This window comes from Terrapene carolina, unplaced genomic scaffold (genome assembly GCF_002925995.2).
Source record: "Terrapene carolina triunguis isolate 2854851 unplaced genomic scaffold, T_m_triunguis-2.0 Scaffold88, whole genome shotgun sequence".
In the NCBI taxonomy this organism is placed as follows: Eukaryota; Metazoa; Chordata; order Testudines; family Emydidae; genus Terrapene; species Terrapene triunguis.
In genome coordinates, this window is record NW_020664439.1 from 23,289,595 (window position 1) to 23,309,411 (window position 19,817).

The 19,817-nt window shown below is 41.5% G+C and overlaps 1 protein-coding gene across 1 annotated transcript in view; it reads left to right on the forward strand.

The window, feature by feature from the left end:
* The window catches only part of RNF13 (ring finger protein 13), a 120,800-nt gene that overhangs the window by 56,835 nt on the left and 44,148 nt on the right, over positions 1-19,817 (forward strand). Inside the window, exons 6-7 of the mRNA XM_026649993.2 lie at positions 488-522; positions 17,372-17,376. Coding sequence (XP_026505778.1) covers positions 488-522; positions 17,372-17,376 — 40 coding nt within the window. The remainder of the gene's footprint in view (positions 1-487; positions 523-17,371; positions 17,377-19,817) is intronic.

The window sequence follows — 19,817 nt, forward strand, 5'->3', positions numbered from 1 at the left end:
AAAGCTAACTGCAGGGAAGGATTTCTTATCAGCCACAGGCAAACAGCACAGTAGGAACGGCCACCTCTGTCCCCTTAATTAAGTTCCCGTATTTCAAGCAGGTTACCATGAGCGATATCACTCTCCTGAGGATTACACAGCGAGATAAAGAACGGATGTTGCTTGAATGCCAGCAAACACCGGGACCATACGCTGCCAGGCTTTGTCAGGCAATGATACCAGATTACTTGCTGCAAGCATGGCGTGGTCAAGTGTCCTACCATGGAGGACGGAATAAAGCGGCACTGCCCAGAAACCTTGTGGCAAGGCTTTTGGAGTACCTGCAGGAGAGCTTCATGGAAATGTCCCTGGAAGATTTCCGCTCCATCCCCAGACACGTTAACAGACTTTTCCAGTAGCTGTACTGGCTGCGAATGCATCCCAAGTCCTCAGGGCAAAATAATCATTAAAAAACCTTGCTTTTGAACTATGTTTTATATTTTAAAAGGTAAACTCACCTGAGGTCCCTTCCATGGGGTCATGGTCTTGGCTACTGGCTTGGGAGGCTTGGGAGGGTACTTCAGTCAGGCTGAGAAAAAGCTCCTGGCTGTTGGGGAGAACGGAGTGCTGGGTGCTATCTGCAAGATCCTGATCTTCCTCTTCCTCCTCCTCCTCCTCTTCTCCACCCTCAGAATCCTCAGGTGTAGAGACTATCCCAGACCCGGTTTGCACGATCACAGGTGGGGTAGTGGTGGCGGCCCCCCCTAGAATTGCATTCAGCTCTGCGTAGAAGCGGCATGTCCGCGGCTCTGACCCGGAGCGACCGTTTGCCTCCTTTGTTTTTTGATAGGCTTGTCTGAGCTCCTTGACTTTCACGCGGCACTGATCTGAGTCCCTATTGTGGCCTCTCTCCATCATGCCCTTGGAGATTTTATCAAAAGTTTTGGCATTTCGTCTCTTTGAACGAAGTTCTGCTAGCACTGAATCCTCACCCCATACAGCGATCAGATCCAGTACCTCCCGTGTGGTCCATGCTGGTGCTCTTTTTCGATTATCAGCCTGCATGGTTACCTGTGCTGATGAGCTGAGGTATCTGGGGTCACCTGTGCTCTCCACGCTGAGCAAACAGGAAACAGGAAATGCAATTCAAATTTTCCTGGGTCTTTTCCTGTCTACCTGGCCAGTGCATGCGAGTTCAGAATGCTGTCCAGAGCGGTCAGTGGTGCACTGTGGGATAGCTCCCGGAGGCCAATAACATCGATTTGTGGCCACACTAACCCTAATTCGGATTAACAAAATCGATTTTGACGTTACTCCGTTCGTCGAGGTGGAGTTCAGAAATCGATTTAAAGGGCCCTTTAATTCGAATTAACAGGCTCCGTAGTGTGGACGGGTGAAGGGTTAATTCGGATTAACGCTGCTAAATCCGAATTAAAGTCCTAGTGTGGACCAGGCCTAAGGGTGATCTTTATCAGGATGTTGACCAGAGGAATCCTGGGCTAAATATGATCCATTTATGTATTGAAATGTTTGTGTATGTATTTGTCCTTCCTGTGGCAATAAACTGCCCTTGTTTGTGAACAATCCATTTTTAAAATTTAATTTTACACAAGCAAGATTTGCACACCTATGACAACACAAAAATAAAGTACTTATGCAAGTGATGCACTCACAGACAATGTTACATACATGCTAGCAGAAAGATATGGGTAAAATTCTCCACAGTTAAGAAGTACCTATGTATTTATATGCCCCACCCATCACCAAGGTGTCTGAGCACCTCACATACATTTAATTTAGCCTCAGTATCACTGGGAAGAATGGAAAATATTACTATCAGCATTTTACAGATGGGGGAAAAACAGGCACAGATAGGATAAGAGCCTTACCTAAAGTCAGAGGCATGTTTGTGGCAGAGTCAGGAACTGAACCCAGCTCTAAGTCCCCACCCATGCCAAGACACAAAGGAAGAAGGATGGGCTTGTGGTTGTTTTGATTAACTTGGGCTTGCACCTTTTCCAGTAACTTCACATTCCAACAGAGTTGAAATCACTACATTTCACCTGGTTTCAGATCAAAACCTCAACTTTCCCATAACTTTGATGCTTAACCAGTTCACCCACAACTACACTACTGCTTTGGCCCCTGTATTTTTGTAAAAAGTGCCATGGTATCTTTAATTACCACAAGCAGGCAGAAGGCAGATTTTGGTTTTATGTCATAAAAACATAAGTCCCATCTTAAAGGCATCAGTTTCTAAATGAATAATGCGGTGCATTATATTGCCCTAAGCAAACAGAGAATTAAGCAAGATATCTTCATGCATACCCAAAACAGGGTTTGATAAGTACAATGGAACTAAAATATATATATATATATATATATATATATATGTATGTATGCACTGACCTTTTAGGAGTATGAACATGGAACAGATCCAGCTGTTTCCTCCTCCTCCTCTATTACGTGCAGTGAATTTTTAGAGTTTGTTTTGTCACTGACAACAGGTGAAAGGCAAGAGATGTGAAAAAATGATTTGGAGTAAATTGTACAAATTCAAGATTCTTTGAAATGTTAGCCTATTACTTATTCTAACATGTCAACATGCTAATCAGATCAGTATCTTGTGTGGGGAAAGATTTGTCATTAGGTGGTGCTGTATATTGAAATCCCACGTGTAATTACATTACTTGTTTCTCAAGCATGTGATGAGGGTCATCATTGACAACTGAAGTGTATTGTTGACAGCCTGCAAGGAACAGAGCTTATTGTTGGAAGAACCTTTTGTACAGCCAGACAAGCTTTGTTTTCTTTTGTGGTTGGAGAGCAAATGAGTGTAGGCAAGTTGCATTGGGTTAGAATGGAGATGAATAATATTCTTATTACAGCGTTTGGTGGGGGAGGGGGAATCTGCATTTTGAGTGACTAATCATTACTATGTAACTATAGTCACCATTTCAATCATTCATCTTCTCTCCAAGCCCTTAGTTTTAAGGCAGGCTTACACAGTAGTATATTTAAAGACAGCCCAGCTCTCCCTCTCCATCGCCATCTAAAAATGTAAAATGTAAATACAGTGGTTTCAAAAATGAAGTATTTGATTTTCAGCCTGGCCTCAACTGCTCCTCCATTTGTGCACCTGTGTTTTGTGGTCACAAATAAAGAGATGCACACTATTCGCCCTTACTGATTGCAGGTTCCAAAACAGAGGCCAGCGTTTGAAAGTATGATCCTTTTATATATAGTTTCGGTTACTTAATCATAAGCAGTTACACTAAACTAAACAAAGAATTGTCAAGTTTAATATTAATAGCTTTGCCTTCGTATGCACAAAAGCATGTAGAGTATCTTCCTATCCCCCTACCCCGATGTGCAACACACATAAGCATGAAAGGGTTAGAGCTATTGGTAAATGTCAATAAATGTTGATTTTACCATACATACAAACCAATGAAAAAATATTTCCATCGATAATATTTGAAGTTTACAGATAAGCAGAGAAACAAATGCTGCTTCAGCACTTAAAACAAACTGTCAACACCACATGTCAGAACATACAAAGTAAATACCCATAGTTTGATTTAACAATTATAAAACTTTGAATCTCAACATCAGTTGTCAATAATTGTCTGATTCCCTCTATTCTTGTTTCTCCCCTAACTTCCTGCAACTATGAACATTTAACTATAAAAATAAAGCTAAGCAAATCAATATTATAAAAAAAGATATTCTGCCAAACCTAAATACATTCAAACAAAGGCTCTGACCCTGCAACTTCTTGCATCCAAGCAGACTGCTGCAGCTACTTGGAGCTCTGTTGAAATCAGTCAGGGACAATATGTAAGCTTACAGACTGTTTTGGGACTCTGCCAGTACCAAAATGCAGTGGGATGGGTAAGAGGCAAAACTTGCAATTGAATTTATTTTGTTTTAGAAAAGATCATGAAAAAAAGATATATTGACACTTTTCCCCCAATAATTAAAGGGGAAATAGTTCAGATTTTAAAGTTCTGTAGGCATGTCTGTGTCCATCCTCCACTGAGTAGCATGCTTGTAAAGAGTGGTACACGTATACTACAGTATATAGAAATATACTGATTTGTAGGGTGGTTTACATGTTCTTAATAGGCATTCTCTTTGTATATGATTATGTATTCCCAGGCCTTGGTATTTAAGTGCATGATTCTGCCTTTTGAAGAGCTGTTTATTTGAAAGCATCCGCTAATTTCTTAATGCAGTCTGTGTAGAGAAACCAATACCAGATTCTGCCCTTTAATTTCACAGATTTCTCTGTGCAGATCCTGTTGGAAAGGTCAGCAGATCTGCATTTCTGCCAGACTGGTTGGCATTTAATCCACAGGCTCATAGATAGGTTGCTACTTATACAAGCTTGCCCTGCAGTGTTTTGTCATGAGGCACTGAAAGGTTTACCTACTCATATCACTGGTTATAATATGGACTGGCATATTTCCTAGGTATCACATTATCAGAAATTCATCCATGTTTGTTACAATTTTTCATAATGAGGAAAGTCCATCTCAAAGAGGTCTGTTTAAGGTACATTCCTTGTTTTCTAGTTCTGTATGTATAGTATATATGTAATTTAAACAAACAAAAACCTTACAACTCACAATGCAGTGAAACTTTATTAATTTGCATTTGTCTAATCCATACAATTTATGATTCTCACTAAAAATCCTGGGTCCAATCTTGTGACATGATGATTTTCTCTTGTGAGGTGAGGTGAGGTGTACATGTGACTTTCATAGGAGTTGAGGGCACCCGTCATGTCATATCATCTGGAAATTAGGGTCCAATGTTAAGTTACTAACCATTTTTCTGTCTGTGTTTCATTGTTTGCTCAACATTCTTATTGCTCTGCACCCAATACTTCTCATGCTGTAATGGTGAAACTTAAGATATCCTATGAGTAGCTTAAAGGGGGCACGTGGTTGGTGTAGACACGTACACACAGACTTTGCAAGAGATTCTAAACCAGTATTCTCATGCTATGAAATAAAGAGCAAATACCCAGATCTGTGCAAAAATAAACCCTGCACACCTTTCTCTGCCTCATTTTCCTCACCACTCCAGAGCTTCTTTGAGCTGGGGCTCAGGGTTGCTGAGGGCTATCCAGGATCCTTCTGTTTGTGTTTCAGAACCATTCTCCTGGGTCACCTCCTGACCGTGGCCAGTCCATCCCCTTCTCTCCTGTCCAAACTCCCTGCATGTCTCAGTTTGAGCCTTTGTCCAGTGATATCTTTTATAACCTCCTGCTTGATCACCTCTGTCTGTCATTTTGTGGGGACTATGAAAAGAAATCTCACAGGAACTAAGGACCATCACATACTTCACCACCTTCCACTCCTGATTTAACCATTGTAAATGCGATCAGAATCAGTGTCCATAAGTCCAGGTGCTGTGTCCGTAAGTCCACCCGGGGCTGAAGCCTGAGCAACCTAGCTTTGCTGAGGCCCCTGTGGCACAGGCCTGGGCAATTGCCCTGCTTGCTATCCCCTAATGCGGGCCCAGGCTTTTATATGCAGAAAAACAGTTCTTGTAGCATAGATGGACCATGGAGTTTTTATAGCATGTTGGAAGGGCCTAAGAAAGAAAAAGGTTGAGAAGCCCTGGTATAAGCCACTATTCAGCAGGATTAAGTACATCGCAATCTGGCCATAGACAGATTCCATTATCTCAGCTGGGTAATAGAAAACCCATGGACTGGGACTTTTGAATGAAAGGGCAAGAATTAACAACAATGAATATTTTTGCAGGATTTTAAATCAGCCTTAGTCTGATCCATCCAGTTTAGATCAGTGTGTGGTGACACAGATTCTGGCTATGCAACTGGAGTTGGGTGTTCTCCATATAAGGAGCATGAGCCTTAGCTCTGTATTTCTATGCTTCTAGTCTGCCAGAAACACTATGGATGAGCCAGCAAACTGCTGAAGGTTGGCTGGGCCATAGCACTTAGAGAAGAGAACATTGATCCAATATGTACACTCCAAAAAACCTTTTATTAAACTGAAATTTTAGTTGAAACTGGAGTTTAAATTTTTATTTCCAGAGTGCCTTCATTTTAAAGCTCTAATGACTAGTAAGAATGATTTGCATCTGTTCACAGAATCATGGAATCATAGAATATCAGGGTTGGAAGGAACCTCAGGAGGTCATCTAGTCCAGCCCCCTGCTCAAAGCAGGACCAATTCCCAACTAAACCATCCCAGCCAGGGCTTTGTCAAGCCTGACCTTAAAAACCTCTAAGGAAGGAGATTCCACCACCTCCCTCGGTAACCCATTCCAGTGCTTCACCACCCTCCTAGTGAAAAAGTTTTTCCTAATATCCAACCTAAACCTCCCCCACTGCAACTTGAGACCATTACTCCTTGTTCTGTCATCTGGTACCACTGAGAACAGTCTAGATCCATCCTCTTTGGAACCCCCTTTCAGGTAGTTGAAAGCAGCTATCAAATCCCCCCTAATTCTTCTCTTCTGGAGACTAAACAATCCCAGTTCCCTCAGCCTCTCTTCATAAGTCATGTGCTCCAGCTCCCTAATCATTTTTGTTGCCCTCCCGCTGGACTCTTTCCAATTTTTCCACATCCTTCTTGTAGTGTGGGGCCCAAAACTGGACACAGTACTCCCGATGAGGTCTCACACAATGTCGAATAGAGGGGAATGATCACTGCCCTCGATCTGCTGTGAATGCCCCTACTTATACATCCCAAAATGCCATTCGCCTTCTTGGCAACAAGGGCACACTGTTGACTCATATCCAGCTTCTTGTCCACTGTAACCCCTAGGTCCTTTTCTGCAGAACTGCTGCCTAGCCATTCAGTCCCTAGTCTGTAGCAGTGCATGGGATTCTTCCATCTTAGTGCAGGACTCTGCACTTGTCCTTGTTGAACCTCATCAGGTTTCTTTTGGCCCAATCCTCTAATTTGTCTAGGTCCCTCTGTATCCTATCCCTACCCTCCAACATATCTACCACTCCTCCCAGTTTAGTGTCATCTGCAAACTTGCTGAGAGTGCAGTCCACGCCATCCTCCAGATCATTAATGAAGATACTGAACAAAACTGGCTCCAGGACCGCTTGATACCGGCTGCCAACTAGACATGGAGCCATTGATCACTACCCGTTGAGCCCGACGATCTAGCCAGCTTTCTATCCACCTTATAGTCCATTCATCCAGCCCATACTTCTTTAACTTGCCAGCAAGAATACTGTGGGAGACCATATCAAAAGCTTTGCTAAAGTCAAGGAATAACACATCCACTGCTTTCCCCTCATCCACAGAACCTTTGCCTAGAGAGCATTAACTTTAGTCTCATACATAAATATTATGCTACTTTTTCTGAAGTAGGCTCAGAATTATCAGCATGTCTAGGGGCATGATAGGACCATAATCCCAGTCTTTCAATTGAGTTCAGTGGATCAGACCCAGAAAGACTCCATTTACTTCAATGGGCTTTGTATCAGGCCCTCTGGCTACAATATAGTATTCTTACAAATATATGTAAGAGCTGTTAGAGCTAATGGGACTATTGATCTGATGTGTGGGGGAATACACACACATAGAATTGCCATCAACTTTGGTGACAGTTATACCTGTAAATCTACCATATATCAAGGGAAAATGAGACAGTTCTCTACGCATAAAGGGTCCACAATAGTGGATCCTGTTACTGGATTAAAGCTTTAGGCAGCTTAGTCATCTTTAACAATGATAAATTACAGGATAATATCAGAGATACGCCAAGGGAACAGATTTCTTCTGATTAGAAGACTATTTTGTAAGCAAGTCCTGATGAGGTGTATTACAGAAACCGAATTATTTCCCCTTTCAACAATCTACACAGATGGTTTTAATTGGGGACTTCATGGAGGAGGTGGACTCAATTTTGTTCATTTTGTCACATTTTTGTTGCTTTGTGGGGGCTGATTCTCTTTACATCAAGGTCCCTGTACATGACTATGGCAAAAAGAGGCTATGATGTAAGTGAGAATCAGGTCCATTTTCTCAAACTCAGTTTTACACAAGAATAGAGACTTCACATTTTGGACAGTTCCTTCATTAAATTAAATCGAATGGGAACAAATTTATGTCGAGTTTATTGCAAAATATATTAAAATAGTACATACTGAGTCAATGGCAGGATTTTTCATTGAAGTATAAATTCATTTGCTCCTGGCTAAAGTTAATATCCTTGAAACTTCTCATAATTTGCATTGACATTGATGTTGTAAAACAGACAAACATATTTTAGATTTCATACACAATAGATAGTTGAGTACTCAAAAATGTATCTCTAAAAGCTATAGTGGTGAGTTAACCCATGTGCATGCACAACTATCATATACATTCCCCCTTTGTGCATGCTGCTGTATTGGTAAGTGGTTGTGAATTGTAAGCATGCCTGCCCTTTCTTACAATAGGGATTTTTGCATTGGTGTAGTTATGCTGGTACAACTCCCCAATTTAGGCTGGGTCTACACTGCCACTTTCAATGCTAAAACTTTAGTCATTCAGGGGTGTGAAAACACCCCCCTGCGCAACAAAAGTTTTAGTGCTGAAAAGCACCAGTATAGACAGCAGTTTATTGCCAGGAGCCACGCTCCCGGCGATAAAACAACCACCACTCATTCAGGGTGGGTTTTTTTAAATTGTCAGGAGAGCTCTCCCCTGGCGATAAAGCGTGTCTACACTGCCCACGTGACATCGCTGCCGTGGCTGTAACGTGGGCAGTGTAGACATACCTGTAGATGTGATGCATTGGTGCAAAGTGAGTAGCACTGGTGCAATTTACCACACATTGATGTAGCTACCCTGGTGCAAAAATCCCTAAAATACTAAAGGCCTAAATTTAAGGGATTCATAAACATATACACAGGAAGGGGATGGAAGATTGAAATGACAGTTTTTGACTCCCTCTGCACCTGTGTATTAGTCTCTGTATTTAGCCTCTCATATCCTGGACACCCCTCAGATATATTTTATTACTAGTAAGACAAGGAAGGAACAAGTAAGGGCAAGAAAGGAACAAACATGAATGATGAAGGAACTGAAGGGCTGCAGTGCTTCTCTAATCTGTGTATTTTATAATCTGCTAAAAAAATTGGCAGGCTTTCCCCTCTTAGAGGTTTAATAGCAGAGGCAGCCCTATGGTTTCATATACAACTCTACCTCAATATAACACTGTCCTCGGGAGCCAAAAAATCTTACCGTGTTATAGGTGAAACCGCGTTATATCGAACTTGCTTTGATCCACCAGAGTGCGCAGCCCCACCCCCCCATAGCACTGCTTTACTGCGTTATATCTGAATTCGTGTTATATCAGGTCACGTTATATCGGGGTAGACGTGTACTGGACGTTGGGTATTATGAGTAAGTGAAAGTAAACTACAGTTGTCAAACTACATGGTTCTTTTCTTTACTAATTCCCCCAATTCACTCATTTGCAATGGGTCTCCCAATCAGTACATATTAAAGAGGCTTTACTGGGCTTTAAAAGCCAGCAGTAATCATTCTAACCTAATTTTAAGGTGGACTGGGAGCCAGTAGAATAGCTGAGAAGAAGAGTAACATGATTGTTGAAATCAGAAAAATTTAAATGCACCATTGAATTGAGTGAACTATTACTATGTGATTGGTGGTTTAAAGAGATAAATTCACTAACCTTTGCTAATGTGTCTGTGCTCTTATTTTATATACTCCAAAATACATACCAACTGTGACACTGTATGGAATCTGGGGGACACTTAAGGATATTATGAATATAAATACTGTAAAATTGTAATGAGTTATGCCAGATACAACATTTTTGCAGATACCTTACATGGCCTAATTTGCCAGATATGATAATCTAATTTGTGTGTTTGTATCACCTTTGCATTATGGGTTATAGATATGTATATATGTCTGTTTCAAAACTTGTGCTATGCTTCTGGGTGACACCCCCAGACAGTTTGGCATCAGCACTGCCAAGCCTGCTTGATGGACCATCGAGAGCCATCCAACTATACAATTGACCCACTGAGAGAAGGCAGATGCACCTTATGACTCAGGTAGGTATGCAGGGACATGCCTATGGACAGAACTCTGAGGCTTTCAAGCCATGTGCTGAGCAGCTTGTGTTTGAAACAAAGGAAGCATAGGCCGCATGGCAAGAGACTATAAAAGATAGTTGCATTTTCTCCATTTTGTCTTCAATCCTGCTTCTTACCTCTGGAGGAACTTTGCTACAAACTGAAGCGCTCTGCACAAAGGACTGAATGACCCATCCAAGCTGTGGATGTATTCCAGGGGGACTTTCAAGCCAGCAAACTCACCAATACTGCTAGGAACCTGATATATGGATTTTGAAGTCTTTGTATGTATGTATGTGACTGTTTTACCATCTCTCTTCTTGTTCTTTCCTTTTCCTTTATAGTAAACCTTTAGTTTTAGACACTGAAGGATTGGCTGGCAGCATGGTATTTTGTGTAAGAGCCAAACCTATACTGACCTGGTGACGTGGCTGACCCTTTGGGGTCAGAAGAACATTTGTGTATATGTGAGCAGAGTTTAAAATAACTTCTCACTGTACTGGACTTAGGTGCTGATGGGAGCCAGAGAACTGGAATGCATAAAGGGGGCTGTGATTTCTTTTTTGCTTCTTGATAACCCGTGTGGGGGATCAGAAGCACAGTTTGTGACTGGTTGAGGAGAATAACTTCAGTGTTACCCACCAGTCTTGAGAGTATCTGCTCTCCTTTTGCAGCCTGCCCTGACCTTGGCATTTCCAGTGAGGGCTGCCCTGGGCATCATGGGTCACACCAGTATGTTGCTGGACTTGTTCTCTAGTCCTGCTAGGAATTTTTCTTGTAAAAACCTAACACAGCTTTTAGTGAGGGTTAATACAGCCAGTAATTATGATCAAATTAGAGAATTAAGTAAGAATTATATAAGTTCTGTTAAGATAAGTAGCCATGACTTCAGTGGGAAAGTGATCAAATTAAGGAGTAAGGGCCAGATTTGTGTTTCAGTTAGAGCAGTTAAGATCCATGGAACCACCACTGAGACCTTATTTCAAGTTTGCACAGGTGTAATTGCTGTTAGAATTTAGCCCCTTGTAGGAGAAATTCTACTCAGTTTTATGCCCTGTGACATCAGTGGGATTTTTTACAGTATCAGAACACTCAGTTCATTTCCAGGAATTTCCTTCTGCTGATGTGGGTTCAGCTTTCCTCCTTCTCAACTGAAAACATAACTCTCTCACAGATGCTATTTATCTGGTCTTCACAGTGAATCCTCAGTCAGATTGTAAAGTAATGCATATTACAGACCACTGTTTTGATTTGTGTTACTATCAGAGATACTTACGGATGCCAGCAAAGAACGGACTGTAATCCACACAGAGTAGGATTTCAGAACTGGAGGCTCAGATTTGCATGTGAATTTGAAAACTAGAAGTGTTGTCAGAGTTGAGGCAATGCAACAGTAGCGTAGCTAGCGGGGTTCAGGGGAAGTGGCCGCTTCCCCTGACCACATTCCCCAAAAGTGGCGCCTGCGGAACGGGGCCGCGGGCTGTCTCCCGGCGCTCCGGCAGAACGGGGCCACGGGCTGGCTCCCAGCGCTCCGGCGGAACGGGGCCGCGGGCTGGCCTGCTGGCTCCCGGCGCTCCGGGCGGCCGGCGGAACGGGGCTGCGGGCTGGCTCCCGCCTCCCGGCGCTCCGGGCGGCCGGCGGAACGGGGCCGCAGGCTCCTGGCGCTCCGGCCGGCGCAGCAGGGCCGCGGGCTCCCAGCACTCTGGCCGGGACTCCGGCCCTGAGAGCGTGGCCGGGGGTCTCAGTGCACCGGACAGCGCTCCGGATGGGGAAGCGGGGTGGCCCTGCGCATGCCCCGCTCCGTCTTTCGGCGGCATTTCGGCGCATGCACAGGGTCACCGAAATGCCACCGAAGGACCGGTGCCCTTTTTCTCCGCCGCTCCTCCTCGGCTGCAACCCTGGCTATGCCGCTGGCTAAGCACCCTCAATTCCTATTGATTTAAGAGGGTTTGAGGGTGCTCAGCCCTTCTCAAGAGCAGCCCATAACAACCTTATCTTTCCATGGTAAAAGCAGCTCCTTCCACCAAGTACCCAGCACTTCTAAGCACTTGCACCAAATAAGAGCACCACTTACTTGGTGAAAGTACTTGGAAGAAATTTAAGCCTTTGTCTTCCCATCATGCTGCAGCAGTGCAGTTTGTCAGCATCTCCATGTATTAAGAAAGCTAAAAAGGCACCTAACAGAAGTGTAAAAGCTACTTTGACAGCTCTAACTTTGACATACAGTGAGCCTGATTCAGCAGCCATTGAAGTCAAGGAGAGTCTTTCCTCTGACTTGAGTACACTTGGATGAGGCCCAATATGAATATTTTGATGCGGTTCCCTGTCTAGGTCTTCTTTTCGGTGCAACAAGCAAGCACATTGGATAACTGCTTCATGCATATCCCACATCCTTCAGTCCTGAAACCCAATTTTCATTTAAGTTTACAAAAAAGCAGATATTTTAGAGATAAGTTATTAATGTTACAGGAAATTTCAACAGCTTGTAGGTATAATGATGCTATAAAATGTACTAGTAAATTCTTATTTTAACTGTCATTTTGCTCAGATTTATTCATTCATTCTGGCATTTGATTGAGCTGATTTTTATTACTTTGACTGGTTTGAGAGGCCTTTCATCCACTACTTTTGTCATATCTTCTCTACGTTATCAGAAGCCAAGCTTCATCCTCTAGGGTTTGAAACAAGTTACCTCAAGCTACGGGAATAAAGGGAAACAAGAAGACTTTTTATCAATACATTAGAAGCAAGAGGAAGACCAAAGACAGGGTAGGCCCACTGCTTAGTGAAGAGGGAGAAACAGTAACCGGAAACTTGGAAATGGCAGAGATGCTCAATGACTTCTTTGTTTCGGTCTTCACCGAGAAGTCTGAAGGAATGCCTAACATAGTGAATGCTAATGGGAAGGGGGTAGGTTTAGCAGATAAAATAAAAAAAGAACAAGTTAAAAATCACTTAGAAAAGTTAGATGCCTGCAAGTCACCAGGGCCTGATGAAATGCATCCTAGAATACACAAGGAGCTAATAGAGGAGGTATCTGAGCCTCTAGCTATTATCTTTGGAAAATCATGGGAGACGGGAGAGATTCCAGAAGACTGGAAAAGGGCAAATATAGTGCCCATCTATAAAAAGGGAAATAAAAACAACCCAGGAAACTACAGACCAGTTAGTTTAACTTCTGTGCCAGGGAAGATAATGGAGCAAGTAATTAAGGAAATCATCTGCAAACACTTGGAAAGTGGTAAGGTGATAGGGAACAGCCAGCATGGATTTGTAAAGAACAAATCATGTCAAACCAATCTGATAGCTTTCTTCGATAGGATAACGAGTCTTGTGGATAAGGGAGAAGCTGTGGATGTGGTATACCTAGACTTTAGTAAGGCATTTGATACGGTCTCGCATGATATTCTTATCGATAAACTAGGCAAATACAATTAAGATGGGGCTACTATAAGGTGGGTGCATAACTGGCTGGATAACCGTACTCAGAGAGTTGTTATTAATGGTTCCCAATCCTGCTGGAAAGGCATAACGAGTGGGGTTCCGCAGGGGTCTGTTTTGGGACCGGCTCTGTTCAATATCTTCATTAACGACTTAGATATTGGCATAGAAAGTACGCTTATTAAGTTTGCGGATGATACCAAACTGGGAGGGATTGCAACTGCTTTGGAGGACAGGGTCATAATTCAAAATGATCTGGACAAATTGGAGAAATGGTCTGAGTTAAACAGGATGAAGTTTAACAAAGACAAATGCAAAGTGCTCCACTTAGGAAGAAAAAATCAGTTTCACACATACAGAATGGGAAGAGACTGTCTAGGAAGGAGTACGGCAGAAAGGGATCTAGGGGTTATAGTGGACCACAAGCTAAATATGAGTCAACAGTGTGATGCTGTTGCAAAAAAAGCAAACATGATTCTGGGATGTATTAACAGGTGTGTTGTGAGCCAGACACGAGAAGTCATTCTTCCGCTCTACTCTGCTCTGGTTAGGCCTCAGCTGGAGTATTGTGTCCAGTTCTGGGCACCACATTTCAAGAAAGATGTGGAGAAATTGGGAAGGGTCCAGAGAAGAGCAACAAGAATGATTAAAGGTCTTGAGAACATGACCTGTGAAGCAAGGCTGAAAGAATTGGGTTTGTTTAGTTTGGAAAAGAGAAGACTGAGAGGGGACATGATAGCAGTTTTCAGGTATCTAAAAGGGTGTCATAAGGAGGAGGGAGAAAACTTGTTCACCTTAGCCTCTGAGGATAGAACAAGAAGCAATGGGCTTAAACTGCAGCAAGGGAGGTCTAGGTTGGACATTAGGAAAAAGTTCCTAACTGTCAGGGTGGTTAAACACTGGAATAAATTGCCTAGGGAGGTTGTGGAATCTCCATCTCTGGAGATATTTAAGAGTAGGTTAGATAAATGTCTATCAGGGATGGTCTAGACAGTATTTGGTCCTGCCATGCGGGCAGGGGACTGGACTCGATGACCTCTCGAGGTCCCTTCCAGTCCTAGAATCTATGAATCTATGAATCAATAGCACTCATATGAACTCTCCCCAAAATATCAACTGATCTTAACATCAATATATACACTTTGCATATTGAGGGTTTGTTACATACCCCAGAGACTAGTTCGGTTTCATGCAAACTGTATTGTGTCTTTACGTGGGCTTCACATACTGTCATTTATTTGTCTTTGATATGTAAAGAATGCAGTTCTTTATATTGTATATAAAAGCATTCTTCAATAAAGTGGAAATAGGATTTTTAAGGCTTTGACTGGGAAGCTTTAGTATTGGTGTAACTTAGTTGGTTTGATCTGGTCATCTGTGGGGAAGATACAATGGGACATAATTAGGGTGACCAGATCCCAGTTTTATAGGGACAGTCCAGATATTCAGGGCTTTGTCTTATATAGGCACCTATTACCCCCCACTCCCATCTCAATTTTTACTCTTGCTATCTGGTCATCCTAGACATAATTAAATCAAAACTATGACAGCAGTCTGTATTTATGTAATCTTGTGTATGCTATATAAGACAGAATGCTAGCATATGGAGAGTGGAAAAGAAATTTTTTGAAATGGAAACCAGGATCAATGTTATATATCAGTAATTATATTAATATAGACAGAGTAGAGAAAAAGGCATAGAGTAATGTAGCATATGGGCTAAAACCAACATCTGATGGAGAAATTAAAAAAGCCTACATGACAGGGGAGAAAGATGTAGAAAAATAGCAGGATTAAGGGTCAGATCTCTCAGTTCCATAAAAAGCGTAGCTTTTTTAATAAGTGAATCTTATTTCAGTCCAAAGTCTGCTCTCCTCTGACTAGGTTGAGTTTTTCTGCATCTTGTAAATATACGCAATGGATTGTTGTTCCATTGGAATGGGTAGGGGAGAGGGAATTAATAAATTGATTTAAAAGTATTGAGTTTCAAAATAGCTAAAATTTGGGAGGGAAATATAGAACATTTTTAGTTATAAGAGACTAATGCACCTAGGTAAACATTCACTTCTGGTTCAAAACAGAATGGACAGATGGGGTTGCATGTGACAAGTAAGAGCACACTTAGCCTACTATTTCCTTCCCTCCGTGGAGAAGCCTTCTAAATCCAGGAAAGAGTCTTGAGAATTTATTTTCATTTTCTTCTGCCTCATACTCTCATGGCCGCGCCTCATGATGAACATTATCGTTCTGGCCAAAGAAGGCAGAGTAATTCCTTATTCTGTTAGAAGTGACCCTGCTGAGCAATGCCATGCACTCCCTTCTGAGTGAGTTGGCTCTGCTGGCCTGGAAAAATACAGGATACCTGGAGCAGAAACTGAACCCCAGTGTTTTTTGGGACAGCATAGAACCACTCCTGACCTACATCGCATCACATCTACAGATGCCTCCCTCCCATTACAGCCTATACATAAACACATCCTTCCACTTACGCTCATTTATGATAGCAAAACCCTGAAGCCAGCACCCATCCATATGTGCATTTCTGTGAAATGCACACAGCGAACCCATCCTTGGAGTTGGTGGGACATAAGAGTACCTCTAACACTAAATTGGCCAAAGTCTCAGCTACTAATCATAAAGGCGTTGCCACCGCTACTCAGGTTGAATTAGTAGCTTACTCAGTTGATTTCAATAGGATTTCTTGTGGTGTAAGATACTGCTTAACTTCAGCAGAATTGGGGCATACATAGTTTAACCTTACCATACATTTGGGACCTAATCCTGATCCTACTAAGGTAAGTCGGAAAATCTGTATTAACATTAGTGGGAGCAGAATGAGCTTTTGATGGATATGCAGAATAAAAGACTTAAGTCATCAGAAATAGCATATGATTTTAAGTTCCAAACGCAATTTTCCTTGAAACGTTTGTCAAGACTATGTTCTAGTCCTGAAGCTATGCTTATTCATATTGCTCAGAAACTCTTAATCACACCTCTTCCAGATAGTATTTCTTGTTTTAGGTGTGGGTTGCTTTGCACGTTTTGTTATTCATTAATCTTCCTTCTCTTAGGGGAGTCCTTTCATTTCCTCTTCAAACCATATGTTTGGTGGTAGTGCATTTTGTAAGTGTGCAGCCTTTCACGTATAGCTCTTATAAAGAGAATTAGATTATATTGGCATCTTGTATTCTTAAAAACAACAGCTGTTACTTTGTTTAAACTGTAATAGAATTTTTTGACATGTGGGTTGGTTTGTAAATATGGGAGAGCTTTCCTTTTTTGTACTCCCTATGCAGGGTATCCTGTATGTTAATCAAACTCCTGAATGTTTTGAGTTTTATGCTATCTGCTAAAGATTCTGTAAACACAGTACCTTTGATTTTAAAGGAATGCTGTGGATGTACTACAGTTTGGGAACTCATGCTTAGGTTAAAATTGAAAGAATGTCTTAAAGTTTACTTTAGTGTTTGTGGCTTTGTTTAATTCTTGCACTTTTCCTGGCTTCAACAAAGAAAGTCTAGACAATTTCATTTTCACTTTACAACTTCACTTGGACAATAAGTTTGGAATTAAATTTTTAACTTGAACAGAACAAAGTAAGAAAACATTGAAAGGGCAGTTCTGATTTTACATCAGATGACCACTAACTGGATTCATTCTTTGAGAGATTCAGGGTAAAATTTTTAAGTATGCTTAATTGACTCAGGAGCTAAGTTCTACCGAAAGTCAGTAGAATTTAGGACCCCAAGTGCCTTCAATACTTTTGAAAAGTTTAAGCTTTTATTCTAAAAAAAGAGGAATTTGCATTAAAATTGAAGTTTCAACCAACAGTTTGACAGTGTCTACAAAAATCTTTCAAAGTGATAGTGGACCACTTTTTCCAATACGGCATGTTAAATAAATATATAAGTCTCACAGTAAGAAATGTTTCTCCATGGATTAATAATAACTGATAATTGTGTGCAGTGTTGTAGCAATGTTAGTACCAGGATATTAGAGAAGGTAGGTGAGGTAATATCTTTATTGGACCTACTTCTGTTGGTGAGGGAGACAAGCTTGAGCTTTCACAGAGCTCAAAAGCTTCTTTCAGCAACAGAGGTTGGTCCAATAAAAGGATACCTCTCCCAGCCTATCTGATCATTTTTATCAGAGAGACATGTGAATGAAAAGGACCTAGGGGTTATAGTGGACGAGAAGCTGGATATGAGTCAACAGTATGCCCTTGTTGCCAAGAAGGCTAATGGCATTTTGGGCTGTATAAGTAGGGGCATTCACAGCAGATCGAGGGAAGTGATCATTCCCCTCTATTCGACATTGGTGAGGCCTCATCTGGAGTACTATGTCCAGTTTTGGGCCCCACATTACAAGAAGGATGTGGAAAAATTGGAAAGAGTTCAGCGGAGGGCAACAAAAATGATTAGGGGGCTGGAACACATGACTTATGAGCAGAGGCTAAGGGAACTGGGATTGTTTAGTCTGCAGAAGAGAAGAATGAGGGGGGATTTGATAGCTGCTTTCAACTACCTGAAAGGGGTTCCAAAGAGGATGGATCTAGACTGTTCTCAGTGGTACCAGATGACAGAACAAGGAGTAATGGTCTCAAGTTGCAGTGGGGGAGGTTTAGGTTGGATATTAGGAAAAACTATTTCACTAGGAGGGTGGTGAAGCACTGGAATGGTTTACCTAGGGAGGTGGTGGAATCTCCTTCCTTAGAGGTTTTTAAGGTCAGGCTTGACGAAGCTCTGGCTGGGATGATTTAGTTGGGGATTGGTCCTGCTTTGAGCAGGGAGTTGGACTAGATGACCTCCTGAGGTCCCTTCCAACCCTGATATTCTATGATTCTATGATCAAGATTGAGAACAAGTGCTACCATAGATAAAGTAAAGAATTCAAATAACTTGATGAACACTCCCTCTATGGCTTTGACCTTTATGCCATTTTGGTGAGTGATGTTTTTGGCAAGTCTTTTTTCACTTCCTTTCCATCTCTTTATTTTGTCTTCACTTTGAAGTCATCTTTATCCACAAGGCCATCGCACAGCTATACTATGAAGGTCTCAGTTTTCAGGCTTGGCCTGGAGACTCTGGTTTTTAGAAGTACTAATGTAAAACTGGAAAGCTAAGATCATTAACATATTCCACACCATGATTTCAGTCCCTTGGGATGTGAAATCTGGCTATATTTTTTCTAGTTTTGAGGATACAGGTCTTGACTCTAGACCAAATATGCTTCCTTCAAAAACACAGAAAGCTTTGAACAGCTCTGTGCAGTATATAGCTGCCGCAGCAGCTATTAGTCTGCTGGAAAAGTCCCTGTCTTCAACATTAACTGGCCAGCATGTATTTTATAAGCATAAGGATTACCGGACAATGGGATACGTAGGCTATATCCTTATGAAGAATATAGCATCAAAGTACTTTTAGTAAGCCCATATTTAGTTAGGATGATGCATGGAACACACTGGAACCCATGCAATAAACAGTGATTATGCAAGAGATCAAATTCACACCACGGAATTTTCAAATCCTACCAAACGAGAAGCTGCTTATCCCTAGTAGATTGCTGCTGTCATGACTGAATGAAGTTATTGCTTCACAATGGCAGCTTAGGGAGCAGTTATCACCACTCTGGCAACCCAAGGGAAACTACTGCTCCCTTGGGAGCCAAATAAGGGCTGCTTTTCATTGGGCAGGAAAACAGAAAGTGAAGGAAGGAAGAAAATAATTTTGGATCCAAGTACTATATGTATTTTATTTAGGCTGTCAAGCGATTTAAAAGATTAAGTGTGTGGTTAAACAATAGAATACCATTTTAAATATTTTTGGATATTAAATACATTTTCAAATATATTAATTTCAATTACACCACAGAATACAAAGTGTATAGTGCTTACTTTATATTTATTTTTGATTGAAAAATATTTTGTTTTTACAGTGCAAATGTTTGTAATTCACCTCATACAAGTACTATAGTGCAATCTATCATGAAAGTTGAACTTACAAATGTAGAATTATGTAAAAAAACTGCATTCAAAGATAAAACAATGTAACACTTTAAAGCCTACAAGTCCACTCAGTCCTACGTCTTATTCTGCCAATCACTATAACAAACAAGTTTGTTTACATTGACGGGAGATACTGCTGTCTGCTTCTTGTTTACAATGTCAGCTGGTGGCTAGATATTCACAAGAAAGTGTCAGAGACAGGCCAAGATTTTACTTTGGGCAGGAGACAACAGGCCTGGAGTAGGGAGGTAGATCTGAGGGATCAGCATAAAGATGGCAGTTTAATATGTTAGGGTTACCATA